Source organism: Panicum virgatum, chromosome 1K (genome assembly GCF_016808335.1).
Source record: "Panicum virgatum strain AP13 chromosome 1K, P.virgatum_v5, whole genome shotgun sequence".
Classification (NCBI taxonomy): Eukaryota; Viridiplantae; Streptophyta; class Magnoliopsida; order Poales; family Poaceae; genus Panicum; species Panicum virgatum.
The window spans coordinates 9,882,859-9,901,176 of NC_053136.1; the positions used below are offsets into that span (position 1 = coordinate 9,882,859).

The 18,318-nt window shown below is 40.3% G+C and overlaps 2 protein-coding genes and 1 long non-coding RNA gene across 5 annotated transcripts; all 3 read left to right on the top strand.

Moving 5' to 3' along the window:
* Positions 1–5,599: 5,599 nt before the first annotated feature.
* Positions 5,600–6,012, top strand: LOC120690248. Its single transcript, XR_005681689.1, has 2 exons — positions 5,600–5,631; positions 5,835–6,012. It is a non-coding gene; the product is annotated as an uncharacterized LOC120690248 (long non-coding RNA).
* Positions 6,013–7,587: 1,575 nt separating this feature from the next.
* On the top strand, positions 7,588–13,671 carry LOC120690081 (receptor-like protein 52). Of its 3 annotated transcripts, none has more exons than XM_039972698.1 (3): positions 7,588–12,300; positions 13,187–13,256; positions 13,407–13,671. In XM_039972698.1, the coding sequence occupies exon 1, from the start codon at positions 8,081–8,083 to the stop codon at positions 9,470–9,472; it is 1,392 nt and encodes a 463-aa protein (XP_039828632.1). In that variant the 5' UTR covers positions 7,588–8,080; the 3' UTR covers positions 9,473–12,300; positions 13,187–13,256; positions 13,407–13,671. The 3 variants fall into 3 exon arrangements, with proteins under 3 accessions (XP_039828632.1, XP_039828565.1, XP_039828702.1); XM_039972631.1 differs by having other exon boundaries at positions 7,588–7,783; positions 7,916–12,300; positions 13,187–13,671; XM_039972768.1 differs by lacking the exons at positions 13,187–13,256; positions 13,407–13,671 and having other exon boundaries at positions 7,588–8,888; positions 9,016–9,323.
* LOC120652390 (cytokinin hydroxylase-like) lies at positions 12,244–13,157 on the top strand. The gene is made up of 2 exons (XM_039930199.1): positions 12,244–12,374; positions 12,863–13,157. The coding sequence occupies exons 1-2, from the start codon at positions 12,244–12,246 to the stop codon at positions 13,155–13,157; spliced, it is 426 nt and encodes a 141-aa protein (XP_039786133.1).
* Positions 13,672–18,318: the final 4,647 nt, after the last annotated feature.

Below are 18,318 nucleotides of genomic sequence, written 5' to 3' on the forward strand. Positions count from 1 at the left end.
TCCCTTCACACGCCGTGCAAGAAAGAAAAAAAGAAGGGGAAGGAGAGAATAGAAATTATATGCAGTCCAGAGGATGATGAACCGCCAAGCAGGTACATTTCTTTAGTTCCAGTGATTACGAAGCTTCACAGAAGCCAGAAGGTTCTTGCCTAGCCGCCCATTGACTGACCAGCCTGGCAGCCTTCATGGCCCATCATGAAGTCGTTGCTGCCTTGCCCTTGTCAAATTCTATAGTTCTGTGTGCGTGACAAAATAATATACATAATATAAATATTAAATCCAAATAAAATCACTCGAATTACAATATATATCGCTTTGACATGTTGCTAAAATCTGTATACTGTACACTTACTAAATTATGTATTTTTCCTATGTCTGATTGCAGTGCCAAGAGAAAAAAGGAAGATATAATAATCAACTAAAAATAAAGAGAAGAAGGTACGTACCTGCATCATATTAACATCTTCCAACTTCCATTGTGCATATAGATAGATAATAGTACAGGCTCATTTTAGACATCCCATTAAGAATCCTCTTTTCATGTAGATAAATATTATATCTCAAATTGTAATACAAACTAAGACTTTAACAATATACAAAATTATTAAATGTAACTATCAATCCAGCAAAAATCAGCAACGGGAATAAATGCTTCCAATTTTATTAATTTTGTAGGTTTGTATTGCATTCAACATAATTTTTATTAGTCTTTACAATGGTTTGTAAAACTATTCTAACTATATCTTTCTATCTTGATTTTATTACATCGTTTGATATTTGTAAATAGATATGGCCAAAAGATCATATGAATCATATGAAAATAATAATGAATGTAGACATAATCATAAGAAAAGAAAAAAACAAGTCTACTCTATAGACAATGCAAATTTAGAAAAAGAAGATGCAAAAGTTAGACGACAGGAAAAAGTCAAAGTTAGAAAGCGCAAGCTAGAAGATCTAAAGAATTGCCAAATGATAGAGAACCATACAAAAAAACAATGCTTAGATATTATCCAAAATAATGCTTATTTATCCTTGCCTTATGGTATGGTTAATTTTCCAGCTGAATATATTCAATATCTGAAAGAAACATACGAGGAAAGATCATACTTGGGAAAACCAGAATACAAATGCAAATATTGCGATGCCATATTTTGGTTTGATGAAAGAAATAAAAAAGATACTGAGCGCAATCATGGAGAAGTAATGTACTCCAATTGCTGCAGATATGGAAAAATCAAAATACCTAAATTTAGAGAACCCCCACCATATTTAAAGAGGTTACTTGATCCAAAAGGCGACAAAGACGCAAAACATTTCCTGCAGAAAATCAGACAATATAATAGCCTGTTTGCATTTACATCCATGGGAGGCAATATTGAGAACAAAATTAACCATGGAGAAGGTCCATATGTATTTCGAGTAAATGGACAAATACATCATCGCATAGGATCATTATTACCTGAGCCAAATAAATCACCAAAGTTCGCTGAACTATACATATTTGATACAAAAAATGAAATAGAAAATAGAATACGAGCACTAACCAGTGAAGATACCAACGAAAGTGATCTTAATCCAACAATAGTAAAACGTTTAAAAGAAATGCTTGACGAATGCAATCCTTTAGTTAAGATATTCCGCCATGCCCGTGACCTATTAGAAGAATATAAAGGTGTCGATATCAGTATTCGAATTATAGGTGCAAATAAAGGTGATCAAATACAATATGAAATGCCACACCCAGAGGAACTAGCTGTGTTAATTGTAGGTGATATGACAACAGAAAACTATAAGCGAGATATTATTATTAGCACCCGAAATAATGGCCTACGACGCATATCTATATTTCATCCTGCATACATGCCTTTGCAGTATCCTCTATTATTTCCTTATGGAGAAAGAGGCTTCCAATTAGGCATACAATACCATGATAGTTACAAAACAATACATAAAAACAGTAGTAAAAGAGATACAGTAACCATACATGAATTTTTTAAATACCATATGCATTATAGGCCAAATCAGCCAAATCCTTACTTGTGCTATGGGCGATTATCAAAACAAGCAATAGTTGACGCACGAGCAATGGAAGATGAAGATCGTCTTCAATATATTGATAGAAATCAATCTAGGCTAAGAGCTGAATATATACAAGGAATATTTGATTCAGTTGATAAAGGATTGAATGAAGCGAACCAAATAGGAAAAGGAGTACTTCTACCTTCTAGCCACGTCGATTGCAGACGTTATATTATACAAAACTACCATGATTTAATAGCTATTTGTCGTGTATATGGACCCCCAGATCTTTTCATAACATTCACATGTAATCCTAAATGGCCAGAAATAGCATTAGCAATATTAGAGGGACAACAACCTAATGATAGATGTGATATAATAGTACGTGTGTTCCATATGAAGCTGCAACAATTACTAGATGACATACGCTCAGGTTCAATCTTTGGACCTATATTAGCAATATTATATTCTATAGAATTTCAAAAAAGGGGTTTACCTCATGTTCATATCTTAGTTTGGATAGAAAAGAAAGGAAATGAAATAACAACAGAAATAATAGATTCTTGGATATCTGCTGAAATACCAAACCCAACAATAGATCCTTTAGGATATATACTTGTATCCGAACATATGATGCATGGACCTTGTGGAGAGAAAAATTGGAACTGCCCATGCATGAAAAAAGGTAGATGTTCTAAATTTTATCCAAAAGAATTTCAAGAAGAGACTACTTTTACCGATACAGGTTTTACAATGTATCGTAGGCGAAACAATGGAATCTTTATACGTAGAGATAACCACAACTTAGATAACAGATGGGTTGTTCCGCATAATTTACAATTACTCAAAAAATATCAAGCCCATATAAATGTAGAATATGTAAACAAAAGCAAGCTTTTAAAATACTTATGCAAATATGTAAATAAAGGACCTGACCAAGCAAGTATAATTTTCAAACGCATTAAAAAACCACAGGATGAAACTAAAGATGAAGAAACCCAGGATATAGATGAAATCAAAGAATATTTGGATTGTAGGTATATATGTGAACAAGATGTACTCTGGAGATTGCTTGGCTATGAAATACACTATCATTGGCCTCCAGTCGAAAGGCTACCCGTGCATCTGCCACTAATGAATATTGTTAAAATGAGAAAAAATGCTAAATTAAAAGGCATTATTGATAATCCAAAAAATCACAAAACAATGCTCACTGAATGGTTTACCGCTAATAGAGAACATATTGAGGCAAGAGAACTTACATACTGTGAATTTCCATTAAAGTGGTGATGGGAGGAAAAAACAAAAAAATGGACAAAAAGACAGCATGGCTTTAAAATTGGACGATTATATTACGTGAATCCTAGCGAAGGAGAACGTTTCTACCTCCGTATGCTTCTCATGATAGTAAAAGGTGCAACAAGCTACGCGGATATACGAACATATAATGGAACTGTATATCAAACTTTCAAAGAAGCTTGTGCAGCACGAGGACTACTAACTGATGACAACGAATGGTATAACACGTTTGAAGAAGCTACTACCTGGGCTACATCTTCTCAATTACGGAATTTATTTTGCATAATGCTAGCATACTGTGAAATAAAGGACGAAAGAGAATTCTTTAATAAAAACTGGAAAAAAATGGTTGATGATATCGAAAGACAGTTAACACTTAAACATTACCCAATTAAATATATTACTACTGAAACTGAACTTCAGAACTTACTATTACAAGATTTAGAGGAAATTTTAAGCAGGAATGGACAGCAAATCACTAATTATAATCTGCCATGTAGGTGCATACACCATGAACTAGATACAAGCAACAAACTGATCCAAGAAGAAATGAACTATGATATACAGTATTTAGAAGAAGAATCTAATAAATTATATTCACAACTAAATAAAAGACAGAAGGAAGCTTTTCATGAAATTGTTGATTCTGTTTTAAACAACAGACCACAATTCTACTTTGTCTCCGGACATGGAGGAACTGGCAAGACTTTTTTGTGGAACACAATTGTATCATACATTAGAGCCCAAAAAAATAGTTCTAACAGCTGCATCATCTAGAGTAGCTTCTTTACTACTTCCAAATGGACGAACAGCTCATTCAAGATTTCGAATACCTATTGATATAGATGAAATGTCAATATGTGACATAAAACGAGGGACAAAACTTGCTAAATTACTTATCGAAACTAGCCTCATTATATGGGACGAAGCCTTGATGACAAATAAACAGTGTTTTGAAGCCTTTGACAGGTCACTCAAAGATATAATGTCTAAAGTAACTCAAGAAGCTGTCAATATACCATTTGGTGGAAAGGTCGTTGTCCTAGGTGGTGATCCTAATCAAATACTTCCGGTCGTACAAAATGGATCAAAATCTCAGATTATAAACGCCTCAATTATTAAATCATATCTTTGGAACAATGTTAAAATATTATTCCTAACTGAAAATATGCGTCTGCAAAAGGTAAATCCATCGAGTCCTGAATATGAAGAGCTAGAATCTTTCAATAACTGGATATTAAGCATTGGAAATGGAACTATCATAGGTGAAACAAATATTGCTACTGACTCTGACTCTACGTTGATAGAGATACCAAAAGAGCTACTAATACAAACGTCAAATAATAAAATACAAGCATTAGTAGACTGTACATATCCTGATTTTCAAAGAAGATTTCAGGATGCTGATTATATTAAAGAAAGAGCTATATTAGCAACTACTAATGAAATTGTTGATGAAATAAACAACTACATGGTCAAGCTACTACCAAACCAGGAAAGAGAATACTTGAGCGCAGATACCATATCAAAATGTATAGATGCACCTAACGATGCACAAGTTTTATATCCTGTTGAATATCTTAAAACACTCAACTCCAACAACTTCCCACCACATAGACTATTACTAAAAGTTGGAGTCCCGATTATGCTATTGAGAAATCTTAACCAGAGCTTAGGACTATGCAATGGAACAAGGCTCGTAGTGACACAATTAGGAGATAATGTTATCGAAGCAATAATAATTACAGGAACACACACTGGACATAAAACATACATACCAAGAATTAATCTAACAACAAGAGGAAACCATTGGCCATTTACACTATGCCGACGACAATTTCCAATAAAAGTTTGCTACTCAATGACTATTAATAAAAGCCAAGGGCAAACACTATCAAATGTAAGAATATATTTAAAGAAGCAAGTATTTACCCATGGCCAACTATATGTCGCAGTGTCACGTGTAACAAACAAGACAGGTCTAAAAATATTAATAGAAAATGATGATGGCTCATGTGGCTCAAAAACAGAAAATATAGTATACAAAGAAGTTTTAAATTCAATAGAAAGAAGACCATAGCCAAGACCTAAGTGATCTCATGTCTGTTATTTTATTTACAGATGAGCCTCACCTTGCTCGCTCAACTACTTCCAATACCTGCACATTGTAGCAGCACCTCCTCCACTGCAGGGTCAAGCAAGCAGGACCCTGCAAGCATTGTTGCCTGCACCAGCACCACCTCCGCGCATCCAGTTCCAACTCCAGCTCCAGGTTCTGTATTGTCTAGCAGATCTGTTTCTTGCAAAAAGGTAAATTTTCTTTCCCATAGTATAATCAACTTGCTAAATTGTGCTTAGCCCAACATTGTCATGCTACTAGGCCTCTCGGTGTCCACCCACATGCTCAAAATAATTAAGTACAAAGTCATTAATTTTCTACGTTCATTCTATTGCTTGCTCAGTCAGATACCTAGATGAGAAATACTGATTAAAAATATACAACTATTATATAGCACGCACTGGTCCTGCAACAATCAAATAACAATAGCAGGAAAATTGTTCTACAGTTCCATACAACTATGGAACCACATAATATGCGGCAATGCATATGGCGAGGTCAAATAACACCGAAGTGGGATGTTGGTAACAGCCATCTCAAAAGAAGTAAGTTCTTGATCTGCCACTTCAGAACAAAGTGTTTTCAAAAATATCATGTCCTAATATCTTCATATGCAGTCAATTCCGATTACATCACAAATTATACTCTTTCCAATTTTAACAATGCCACTGCATATTTGGTTGACGATACAAGGCAAGACCTATCTTAATTAATGCATCCACAAACATCCCAATACTACACATAAGACTTAAAAGTTGCATGGTCTGCAGTTGGTCTATCCTATTTAAAATTTAATTGACTTGATGTTCCTTTCACACCAGCATTCTCAATTAACATTACTTTGATGACTTCTTGTATAATTGCACCTACAGGAGCTACATCTCTGGGTGAAGAGTGAAACAGTCATAGAGCTAGTTCCTACAAATCATGAACCCACCTCCATCTAAACACTCCCCCATCCACAGGGACAAGAGTATACTGTTATTCATCTTAGTGCCTAGAATCATGAACATTCAGAGTTGTGCAGTAATTCAAAAGTGCAAATAAATTTGTGTCTGGAATTGCTCTTTGGCATGTAATCTTCTCTTTATGTAAGCATATTTTCATATCATTTCTATTCGTGAAATACAATTCTTGTGGCTGCTACTACTTAATTTCTAATATATTTCTACTCGTGCTGGCGTGTTACAAACAAAACATTGCTCTGCTATATGATGAGGGCACAGCACCAAAAAAAAACACTGGCCGAAAATATAAGCGCGCTGTCGCCTAGCACTGGCACGCTTCGAGGAAGGCGCGGCAACGCCGCGCAAGCTTTTTTAGTATATTTCAATTTTTGGATCCATAGTTCGAGAACTTTTAAATTACAAGTTTGAAATTTTTTATTCATAGCTCAAAATCATTCAAATTGTATACACTATCACCGTACATATTTCTAACTTGTAAGTTATATATACAAAGCTTTATAAATGAGGATTTTTACATCCTTAACTTCCAAATTCACATATCCAAATTTAAAAGCTTAATAGCCATGTGCATAAAACATTATACATCCATAACTTCAAATTCATATATACAAATCTTCATATGTAGATATTAAAAATTTCAAACTACGGTAAGAACTTTGGACGTCTTACTTTCAAGTTAAGAGTTCTAAAATGCTTCTGCAAAAAAGGTTAAAACTTCATATAATAAAATAGTAAGGGTATTTGTTCCAAGAAATTATAAAAAGATCACTTTCAGTATAGGTTTGTCACCCATTGCTGCCTTTACTTATACGTATGTAAAGGTTTTTTAGACGAACCGAATTCCAGGACATTGAAAAACTAGTCAATCACGACTAATTAAGAAACCAGCTGACAAAGCAGTTGAAACTTGAAACCAAGACCAAGACCGTGTTCAGTTCCAAACTTCCAAATTCAAAATTTTTTTCCGGCACCCGCATGGAGACTTAAATCTAGACGAAATAAAAAACGCATTGCGACTGCTGTCTGTAAATGGCGAGACGAATCTAATGAACCTAATTAGGCTGTAATTATTTACAAACGAGTTCTGTAATTATTTTTATGATTAGTCTATGTTTAGTACATCAAATATAAAAAGATGACTTTTCAAAAATTTTACAAATTGCAAACGGGGGCCCAACCGACTCTATCCAGCAGACAGACCTGCAGTGATTGACGCGTCTGGGCTCCATTCACGTAGTAGCAGTCTAGGTGCGGGACAGAAATCAGGTAGCTGCGGGGAAAGCGTGCAGTTTTGTCGGAACGGGAATCGCGCGTTGCAAAGCAAAGCGAGTCGTCGATCGGTCAGACGTTGCGGGCTAGTGATTGACGACGGGAGGTCTAGTCTTCGGTTCGGCAGCTGTGTCCCACTTGGGTCGTCGTTTCGTTGTTGCAGCACGTACAGCATGCAGGCAATCTTCGTTCCCGATCGGTCAGACGTTGCGGGCTAGTTAGTGATTGACGACGGGAGGTCTAGTCTTCGGTTCGGCAGCTGTGTCCCACTTGGGTCGTCGTTTCGTTGTTGCAGCACGTACAGCATGCAGGCAATCTTCGTTCCCGATCGAACAAGCTAAGCACGGTAGCTCAGCAGCATATATACCCCGGAAAACATACATACAGCCGGCGGAGAATCGACATGGCGCCACCGCGCTGCGCGTGCTGGCTTCTCCGGTTTCTCCTCCTGCAGCTCGCGCTTCTTCTTCCCTGCAGCTGCCTCGCGTCCACGCATCAGACGGCAGCAGGCGGCGAGGCGGCGCTGCTGCTCAAGATCAAGAGCTTGTGGGGCGACCCGCCGGCGCTGGCGGCATGGAACGCCTCTGCTGCAGGCGTTTACTGCGACTGGCCGCGCGTGGGGTGCGACACAGCGGGGCGCGTCGCGAACCTCACCCTCGCCAGCGCCGGCATCACGGGGCTGTTCCCGAACGCCATCGGCAACCTCTCAGCGCTCACCTACCTCAACTTATTCAACAACAGCATCTTCGGCGCGTTTCCGACCGCTCTGTATCGCTGCACATCGATCCAGTACCTCGATCTGAGCTACAACAACCTCACCGGCGAGCTGCCGCCGGACATGGGCCGAAGCCTAGGGGAGAATCTAACCACTCTGGTCCTCGACGACAACCTGTTCAGCGGCGCCATCCCGCCGTCCCTCGGCTCGCTTAAGGGGCTTCAGACATTGTGTCTGTCGGACAACCCATTCGACGCAGGTGAGCTCCCAGCATCGTTCAAGAACCTCGTCAACCTAACCATCTTCTGCGCCGGTAATTGCAACCTCGTCGGGGAGTTCCCAAGCTCAGTGCTGGAGATGGTGGAGCTGGAGCTACTGGACCTGTTCAACAACGCGTTGACCGGAAGCATACCTCCGAGGCTATGGAGCCTCCGCAAGTTGCAGATACTGAATCTGTCCTATAACAACTTCACCGGCGACGTGGTGGTTGATGATGGTAATGGCATGGCTGCAAGGAGCTTGACTGAAATGGACATTTCGTCCAACTACAAGCTTACTGGAAGCATCCCTGAAGCCTTTGGGCTCTTGGAGAACCTTACACTCTTGTACCTCATGTTCAACAGCTTCTCGGGAGAAATACCGGCGTCCATCGCCCGTTTGCCGTCGCTGTGGGACCTAGAGCTGAGCAACAACCAGTTTACCGGGACACTGCCGGCGGAATTCGGGAAGCATTCGAACCTGGGATATCTTGATGTTGGTGACAACGCGCTGACGGGCGCCCTTCCAGAAGGGTTGTGTGCCAGAGGCCAATTCATTTACTTCCGCGCTGACAACAACCACTTGAACGGCTCAATCCCAGTAAGCCTGGCCAACTGTGCTACTCTTCAAACACTATCTCTAAACAATAACCAGCTCACGGGTGCCATTCCGCAAGATTTCTGCGCCGGAGGCGGCCAGTTAGATTACCTCGGCGCTGAGAACAACCGCTTGAACGGCTCCATCCCATCAGGCCTAGCCAACTGTGCTACTCTCAGAAAACTCTATCTAAGCAACAACCAGCTCACCGGAATCGTTCCTTAAATTAAACTTATGCTATTGAGTTTAGCCAGCTGGTTTGTGAACGAAGAACATGTTTGCTTGTCTAGACTACCCTCTTCTACAACTACAATGCGGTGAGTTCCTTTAGTTTTCTAAACCGGCTAATCTTATTTGTCAGATCATCAAATGCAAAAGCAATGTGACTGAACTAAGAGAGCTTGGTTTAGATCATGCCACCTAGTACATTGGAAGAACATTTAGCTATCTAGCAGTAAATAAATGGAATGAATATGCTTGTCTTTTTCTTTCTTTCTTTCTTATATCGATCTACTTAGTTTCTTTCTTGCATCTATTTTGCGACATCAACCGTGCTATCTGTCATGCAAGCTTGTGTTAAAAAAACAGGATTACATATATGACCTGCAGGTCGCTGGCTGTATGAACATTTCTTGCTTCAATCTGTTGATGTTCCCCTTTACATGGTTGCCTATGGGAGATGAATTGAACAATCGAGATTCTACAATGTGAGCTTGAAACCACTGTGCATTTATTCAAAAACTAGTTAAGCAACGCAAAAAAGAAGCCTTCTTTTTGTGGCGTGCCTAAGTAATTCATCTCCTATATATACTCCGTAGGTGAGAACTAAACACTAATAGCCAATGTGACAACGTGAGCAACAAAAGCTGGTTTATTCTCAGAAAGCAATGCAAAAATCGCAAATAGAACTCTTCTTCTGTCATACTCGTACATGAACGAATTCGAGCAAAAACAAAAACATCATCTAGTTTATCATTGTATATATCTCGAGGAATCGTGTAAAGTTCCTTATCGTAATACTCAGTTGCTGAAAAGAAAAAAAATTTAATCGGAAGCCAGGGCAGGCAGTGTTCAGACCTGTCCACCTCTGGTGACGGTGGCGGCGAAGAAGAGGAGCGGGTTGGCGGAGCCGCCGTTGGCGTTGGCAATGCAAATCACTCTCATAATACCACACTTGTGAGAATCCATACCATCCATTAACATATGACCATAAATCTTTAACTAGGTATGTGCCCGTGCGTTGCCACGGACGACATAAAGTACGCCCTTAGTCCAAATAACAATGGATTGATATTATACAAAAGATCCTATTTCACATCGGTTTTGAGCATTTTCAAAATTTGCTTCTAAAAGCATATACAACAGGGCTAGTAAGTATATAATGAAGAAACAATACATAGACAGTTGTTCTTCATGCAAGGTATATGAGGGTTCTTTTCCTCAATTTAGTCCATTGTCCTCCAGCTCGTTGACAAAACTGTAGGCGGAGAAAGTTGAGCAGGCCTCCAAAACCACACCAATTGTTCCAAAGACGATATTCACAGTGATTAATGAGCACTGAAACCCGGCATGAACATGATAAACCCATAGTTTACCAATGATATCACATTTTCCACTACCATATAACTCGATCAGGCCCCTCGGCACAACATCATAGAAACAAAGGTGGTGAAGAATGGTCTCCATAGGAGAGCATTTTGCCACCTGAAAACAATGAAGTAGAGAGATCCCTCAGGCATGTGAAATACTTGAAAGAAAATGCAAGAAAAATGAATATTCCTCTGGGCTCCTTTACCTAAATATGCAGGAATAAAGAGTTTTTGCCAATACAAAAAAGGAAAAACAACCAGATAGAAAATTCTTCAAAACAGATTCACAACGTCCATTGACAAATGGCTTAAATATAACGCTACTTCTAAAATCTTTTAGAAGCAAAAGGAGTGCAGGCGAGATGGAAAGTACAAACAGGATTGTGGCACAATCTGAACTGTGACTCGTCGGAATCGAGCTCAGTCGTTGAAATTTTGCGTTACCAAAGCATTGTGGTGAAGTGTCCAAATATTCTGACCTGACAATTTTGATGAAATGCATGCAAAGAAAAGGCTTCAATACCATGTAATAACTTTTAAGGGACAGTAAAACCAAATATGTAGAAGATGTGTAAAAGCTAGAAATTGCCAATCATGTATGTAAAGCGTTCCTTACCTTGGCAAACATTCTGGATGCTGAAGGCAACACATCAACAATATTCTCCTAAGCAGGCATGGAAATTACTTGTTCGAAATTAGCTGCCATCTTCTAGATATAATCAAGACAAGTCTTGGCCAACAGTCATCTCCAACATGGCCCCTCTGAAAAACAGCCACAACTGCTATCTACACGAGGAATTTGAAAAAAAAAACATTTTCAGAGTTGTAGTAGTATGTATTATTGAGCATGCAGGTTTCTTGCACTTCACCATTGTGAAGTTGTTCTCAACTTCTAATTAGATACAGTTTAATATGTTATGCATTTACAAATAGAACCACACACGAATTACTTATCTATAGGGTTGAAAACGGAACAGGAAAATCCCGTCCCGACCGGCACCGTATACCGCTTAATTATCCCGTCCAGATATCGTTTTTGCAGGAAAAACAGAAAAATGGGAAAAATACGGGAAAATCCGGCGAAACCGGGAGCGGAAGCGGTTCAAGCATTTTCCTGACCGTATTGCCGGTTCCCGTATTTGGGCCGGGAAAATCCCGCGGTATTTTCCCACATTAAGAGACAAAACTTCATTTCAGCCCACAGCCCACGAATGTTACTCGGCCCAACCCGACACCAGAACGGGCGAACCCTAATCCCTTCCCCGCAGCCCCCACACCCCCCACGCACGCACTCCCACAGTCCAAGCCGCCGCCGCCTTGCCCCATGGATTCCTCGCTTATCGCTCCCCCTCTCCGAGAGAACGCAACTCCCGCCGACTGTACCCGCCGGCAACGCCGCCGCCGCCGATGGTGTTTGAGGACATCCGGCTCGCCGTCGGCCTGCACCTGTCGGCCGGCCTTTTGGTAGGGATCCCGATGCTCTCCATCCACCACTACGAGTTCAAGCCGGAGTGCTTCGCGGCTCAAGATGGCAATGGGTACCCGAAACCCGAGTACCCGACGGGTTTTACCCGATAAGAAGACGGGTATGAAATGAGTTTTCTACCCGTGGGTATATTATTGGGCAAAATCTTGTACCCGTCGGGTATGGCGGGTACGGGTGCGGATGTATACAACCCATACCCGCCTACCCGCGGGTAAGAAATACCCGCACAAAAAATAAGCCATCTTAAGTGTCTAACTCATTTTAGCCCATATGACCCATGAATTTGGCCCAAATCCAATTAATCCCTCCTAGTATATATATTGTTGAACTCTCCTTCAAATCCTACTCCACACTCACTCCAATTTTAGTTTGAAATGAATTATTTTTCATATGAATATGTGATATTTATATGTAATTCTCGGGTATGCTTTTCGGGTACGGGTTACCCGTCGGGTATAAATTACCCGCCGGGTACGGGTAACCCGACGAGTAAAACTTAGTTCTAGCAGGTACGGGTATGGGTGGCCAATATCCGACAAGTATGTACCCGTTGCCATCTCTATTCGCGGCGGGCCGGCATCCGGCATTGCTACCGTTCGCGTCGGGCCCGCGCAACTGCGTCGGCCAGGTGCACGCGCTCGTCGAGGCCAAGATCGTGCTCGCCATGATGCTGCAGCACTTCCGCCTCTCCCTCCCTGGCTCCCTCCCAGTGCCGGCAGTGCGGCAGGTGGCACTCCCTTGTGGGCTCTTTGCCCGTGCCCAAGCAGCCATGCAGACGGGCGAGAGAACTAGTTTTGATTGTTTTACAAGAATTGATCACTATCTTGCTTGCTGATTTATATGTCTCCGTTGCTCTTTTTTCAGATAAGAAGGTGGGCTTAATTATGGGTATCTTAAAGTTATGGAGGCGCTTGCTTCGAGACAGAATTGTGAGGTAGTATGTATGATAAATCATGTTGGCTCAATTGATGTACAAAACTGCTAGTTCAATAGTTAACAACTCACTGTATGTTCGAATTCCAACTCAGCTAGCTTAGATTGTCCAATTACAAATGTAACTAGGAATACCTTCTTTGACTTGTAGGATGGAGAAGTTGCAGACTGTACTACTGCTGCCCGAATTGGATTTTTTATTTGGATTGGTCACTGGAACTGCCGAACTGGAAATGTAGATGCGGCGTGCAGTGTGTGTCAAATTCTACCATTCTCGAACTCTTTTTGATGTGTGTATTTGCTAGTGTGTATGGGGTGCATCTACTTGTTTGCATATAAGTTATGCATAGTTGTAATTATTTCATCGAGCTAAATCTTTGAAGTGGTAACATGTGTGGTGTTCCCGTTTTGAGTTATCGATTCCCGATCGTAACCGGTATGTTCCCGACCGAAATATTCCGTTCCCTATATCCCGCAATATCGTTTTCGTTTTCCCGTCCGTCTTTCTCGTTCCCGCTCCCGTTACCGGCTAAAAAATACAGTTGCGGGAATAGTTAAGAGGTTTTCCCGACCGTTCCCGACAGTTTTCATCCCTAACGCTGCACACGAATATTCTGACGAGTTTCTCGTTGCTTCAAAGCTCAAGCGCACGAACAGAGATTCGAGATTGAGGTTTCTTCATCGGTTTTAGGCCCGGTTTATTTGGCGAAAAGTTGTTGGTTATGGTACTGCAGCACATTTCGTTGTTACTTGACAAATAATATCAAATCATAGACTAATTAGGCTTAAATAATTAATCTTGTGTTAATCAGTTAGACTGTGTAATTAGTTATATTTTTTAATTATATTTAATGTTCTATGCATGTGTCCGAACATTCGATATGATGCATGTGTCCGAATATTCGATGCGACGATTACTGTAGAATTTTTTTTGAGAACTAAACAATTTCTGCATGCCCAAATAATCGAGCACGTAAACATTGGCTCCTGATTTTTTTTTTGAAAGCACCCGGAAGTACTAGGGAATCATGTAAGATTTCTGGACGCCCACGCTGACCGGACTTAACGCAGATAAGGCTGCCCGAGTAATCTCAGAACACACCATACCGAGAACACACCACTATACGCGCACACACACACCCAGCACACACACGCAATCCCGATACCTAGGGTGAGAAACACGTAATCCATTCCTGGAAATCAAACCCGCGCCGGCCGGCCGCACACCTGCGGTGCTGAGCACCCGAGGTACGCTCGGTTCGGTTCTCGGCCCCCGGCTTTAGAAGGGCCAAACACGTGGTTGTATGACTTTGGGTGATTTTAAGATAAAAATAATTCACACCTCATTAGAAGTTTCATTTCTTAATTTCTTGAGGCGGCCGCGTGGGCGGGCGATCGGCCACGTGGGTCCGAAGGGTGTCTCGACGTCAGCCGGCAAGGACGAGGACGACATGACCCTAACAAGATAAAATGATTATTTTTTTCTTTTTCTTTAAAATAAATATTCGTCTCAATATAGTACTTAAATCATACACCTTAACTATATTATTTAAAACATTATTTCTATAATTATAAATTTATTATGATACCTTTGATTGAAAAAAAAATAAATTCAAAAAAGGAATTCTCATAAATTTCTAATCCTTTTAATTTTAGAGGCATTCGAAAACGTTGGGAGACGTTACGTCGCATATGGGCCCACCGACCATAGACACATCTAACATCTCCCGACGCCTTCTCATTGATACCTCTCAACGACTTCTCTTATATTGGGCCAACAAATCATAGACACATGAAATAACCCCGACATCTTTCCAAACATTATAAAAAAGTTCAAAATTTGAATGTCGGTACTCTCTCTGTTGCAAATTATTTTGTCTTTTCTAGATATATAAATTTTACAATACATATAGATATAGTAACATATACCTAGATGGGTAGCAAATTATATAAAACAGCCTGTGATCTGAAACAAAGAAAGTACAAGTTATGTTTAGGGGCCGAACAAGAATTCCCTGCAAAATCTCGAATCGCAGCTGACGCCTTATTCTCCACCAGTTTTATGGGGTATTATACATACCGATTGTAACTGTACTCGTAATCAATGAATGAAGGTCCGGCGGAGCTAGGATTAAAAAAATGATTCGCAGCTGACACTTGATTCTGGTGGCGGAGCTAGAATTAAAATTTAGCTATGACAAATGTACTACTACATACTGTATTCTAACAAATCATATTTGGTAAATTGGTAAATCATGATGGCTGTCGGGTATTCGTCATCCGACATGGTGGAAAGCTACTACTTAATCCTCCGATCGTAGGGTATTTGATTTCTAACCACACTTTGTCACACTGAATCTTAGACAAATTTGACCAAGTTGATAGGTATTTGATTGGTAACCGAGCTTAGGCAATATTTTTTTGGGCTCCATTTGTCATAGAAAATAAAAGTATGACAAGATTTTCTTAGGCAAGAAAAAAATAGTTTTCAAATTCTTTGCCACCCTTGCACATTTGTCTAACCTTAACTATTGCAAAGTGTAGCTAGCAACTAAGGCTCTATTTAGATCCATAAATTTTATACCTAAAAACATCACATCGAATATTTGGACACATGCATGGAGTATTAAATAAAATCTTCTTACAAAGTTTTTTGCACAGATGGGTTGTAAATCGCGAGACGAATCTAATGAGCCGACTTAATCCATAATTTGCAACAGTGATGCTACAGTAACCATCCGCTGAGTTTATTAAATTCATCTCGTGATTTAAAATCCATCCATATAAAAAAATTTATAAATAAATTTTATTTAGAACTTTAAAATAGCAAAATTTTGTTTCAAAATTTTTACATTAAACATCTAAACATGGCCTAAACATGCCCGCCGTCCTAGAAGGCGAGAAGCCAACAGAATCCGGAGCCGGGGAATTGGATTAAGGTCATGTTTAGATCACAATCCGTAAACCCCGTAAACGTAAAAAAAATATCACATCGAATGTTTGGACACATGTATGGAGTACTAAATGAAGTATATTTACAAAACTTTTTACATGTATGGGCTGTAAATCACGAGACAAATATAATGAGCCTACTTAATCCATAATTTACAACAGTGATGCTACAGTAACCATCCGCTAATTATGTATTAATCATGGATTAATTAGCATCATTAGATTCGTCTCGCGATTTACAACCCATTTGTGAAAAAAATTTGTAAATAGACTTCATTTAGTACTTCAAATTAGTAAAATTCCATCAAAAAAAATTTATGTTTCATCTAAACAAAGCCTAATTGGACAAGCTGGTGTGGCAGCTGGACGGACCGACGTGCGGAGAGCGTGCGGAGATCGCGGCCCCATACGGTACGGTTGGCATGTGCGGTGCTCTCCGCGGCACGAGGGGGTTGTCCCGCGGCCCGCCGAGGGGACGCCGGCCGCCGTGGGGACTCGCGACGCGACGCCGGCGCCGGCGTCGCCGCCGGCCCGGAAAGATCAGGGCGCTGGCGCTACTGTGGCAGCGCGTGCGAGCACAGCGTTTTTCAGCCTCGTCAGATTTGGCCGTATCCGCTTTATTCCCTGGCGCCATGCCCTTTTTTCTCTCTCCCAAGCTCATGTGCTCTGTCACACAACTCACCAGTCACCACCACTCCTCACTGTGCTAAGATGCCCTGCTTCGGCTCATCTCGCTGCATGGCCATTGTGTTCGTTTTTTTTTCGTTTTTGCTTAAGCAAAACTAACTGTGCATTACAAAGAAACTAGAAATTAGAGGAGTAATAAAGTGATGTTACTCTGTTAGAGAAGATCTTGAGATAGTTCGTCCCTGAAACTAGGTCGTGTTCTTTGATGAAAGGGTAAAGAAATACAAGAGTACATTGCTTTTAATTTCACGTGATGGTATGATATTGGTCATATTAATCCAAAACCATTTTATTATTATTCAAATTAAAACCAATTTTATTTGTCATTTTGTATGTACCCTTATCCCATTCTCCAACTAAAAATATATACAGTTGGCTGATCTTGTATACTTGTTTTATTTTGTAAAATGAAAATGTTAACCATGGAAGTTGCGGCATGCCTTTGGTTTTGACTAACCTGCAGGATTGACTCCCACAACCTTTGGCTCAGTCTGATCTATCACCAGCGGCTTCCTTTTGCTTTGGGCCAGTACATGGATGCACCGTGCCTAGTTTCACTGTTAGAAGTGGTATTATATTGATCCCAGGCGAGTTGGGCAATCCTTAAGCACAAAGAGTAATGATGGGGGCTCATCATGGTGGTACATGCATGCTGGTGTATACAATTGCCACAATGCACACAAAGATGAAATTCATACATACATGCATGCATGCATGGTCCCTCTTGGTACAAAGTGTACAATAATCATGATCGTAAAGAGTAAGCTTGATCAAGTGCTCTTGGCTTTTATGGGAAATCAAAGGTGGTGGTTCAATCATCAATGAGTTGAGATGCAATCATGCGCGGACAGGTGGTGACAATAGTATACCGAGTTGCACTACAGCTAATCAGGCCGTATGATCGCCTGCATTATTTTTGCCACCTCTTTGCGCGGTAAAAATTAGGCTACTTTTACACTGCTTCGTCTACCGCAGAAGCTACTACCTTGATTCAAAATGAGAGGGGTACGGTGGATCAAGTGTTAAGGGGGATTAGCAATTTTATATGCTTAAATAGTATAATTAAGTCAAGTTTAAAGAAAAATTTTAAATCAGGAGGAACATGCGCCATACTTTTAACCAATACCAAGCTCCGCCTCTTCTAAGAAAAATCAACAAATTTAAAATCGACCAACGTATTTGTTTTGCGAGATTTTGGTGTCGACGGAAATATTTTTTAAGACTGTTTTATTATCTAGAGTACGACGCTAGCGAGTCTTTTGCGAAAAATATTGCGGTTAACGTGATGTCAATCTCCTTATCAATAAAACCCATGCACGAAGCGGACCATCCCCACCAGTGGTGGCTGTGACTGGCCCATAAGCATGCCATGTTACTATGTTAGCGTGCGCCAACACCAGGATTATGCAATTCGGCACGCCGCA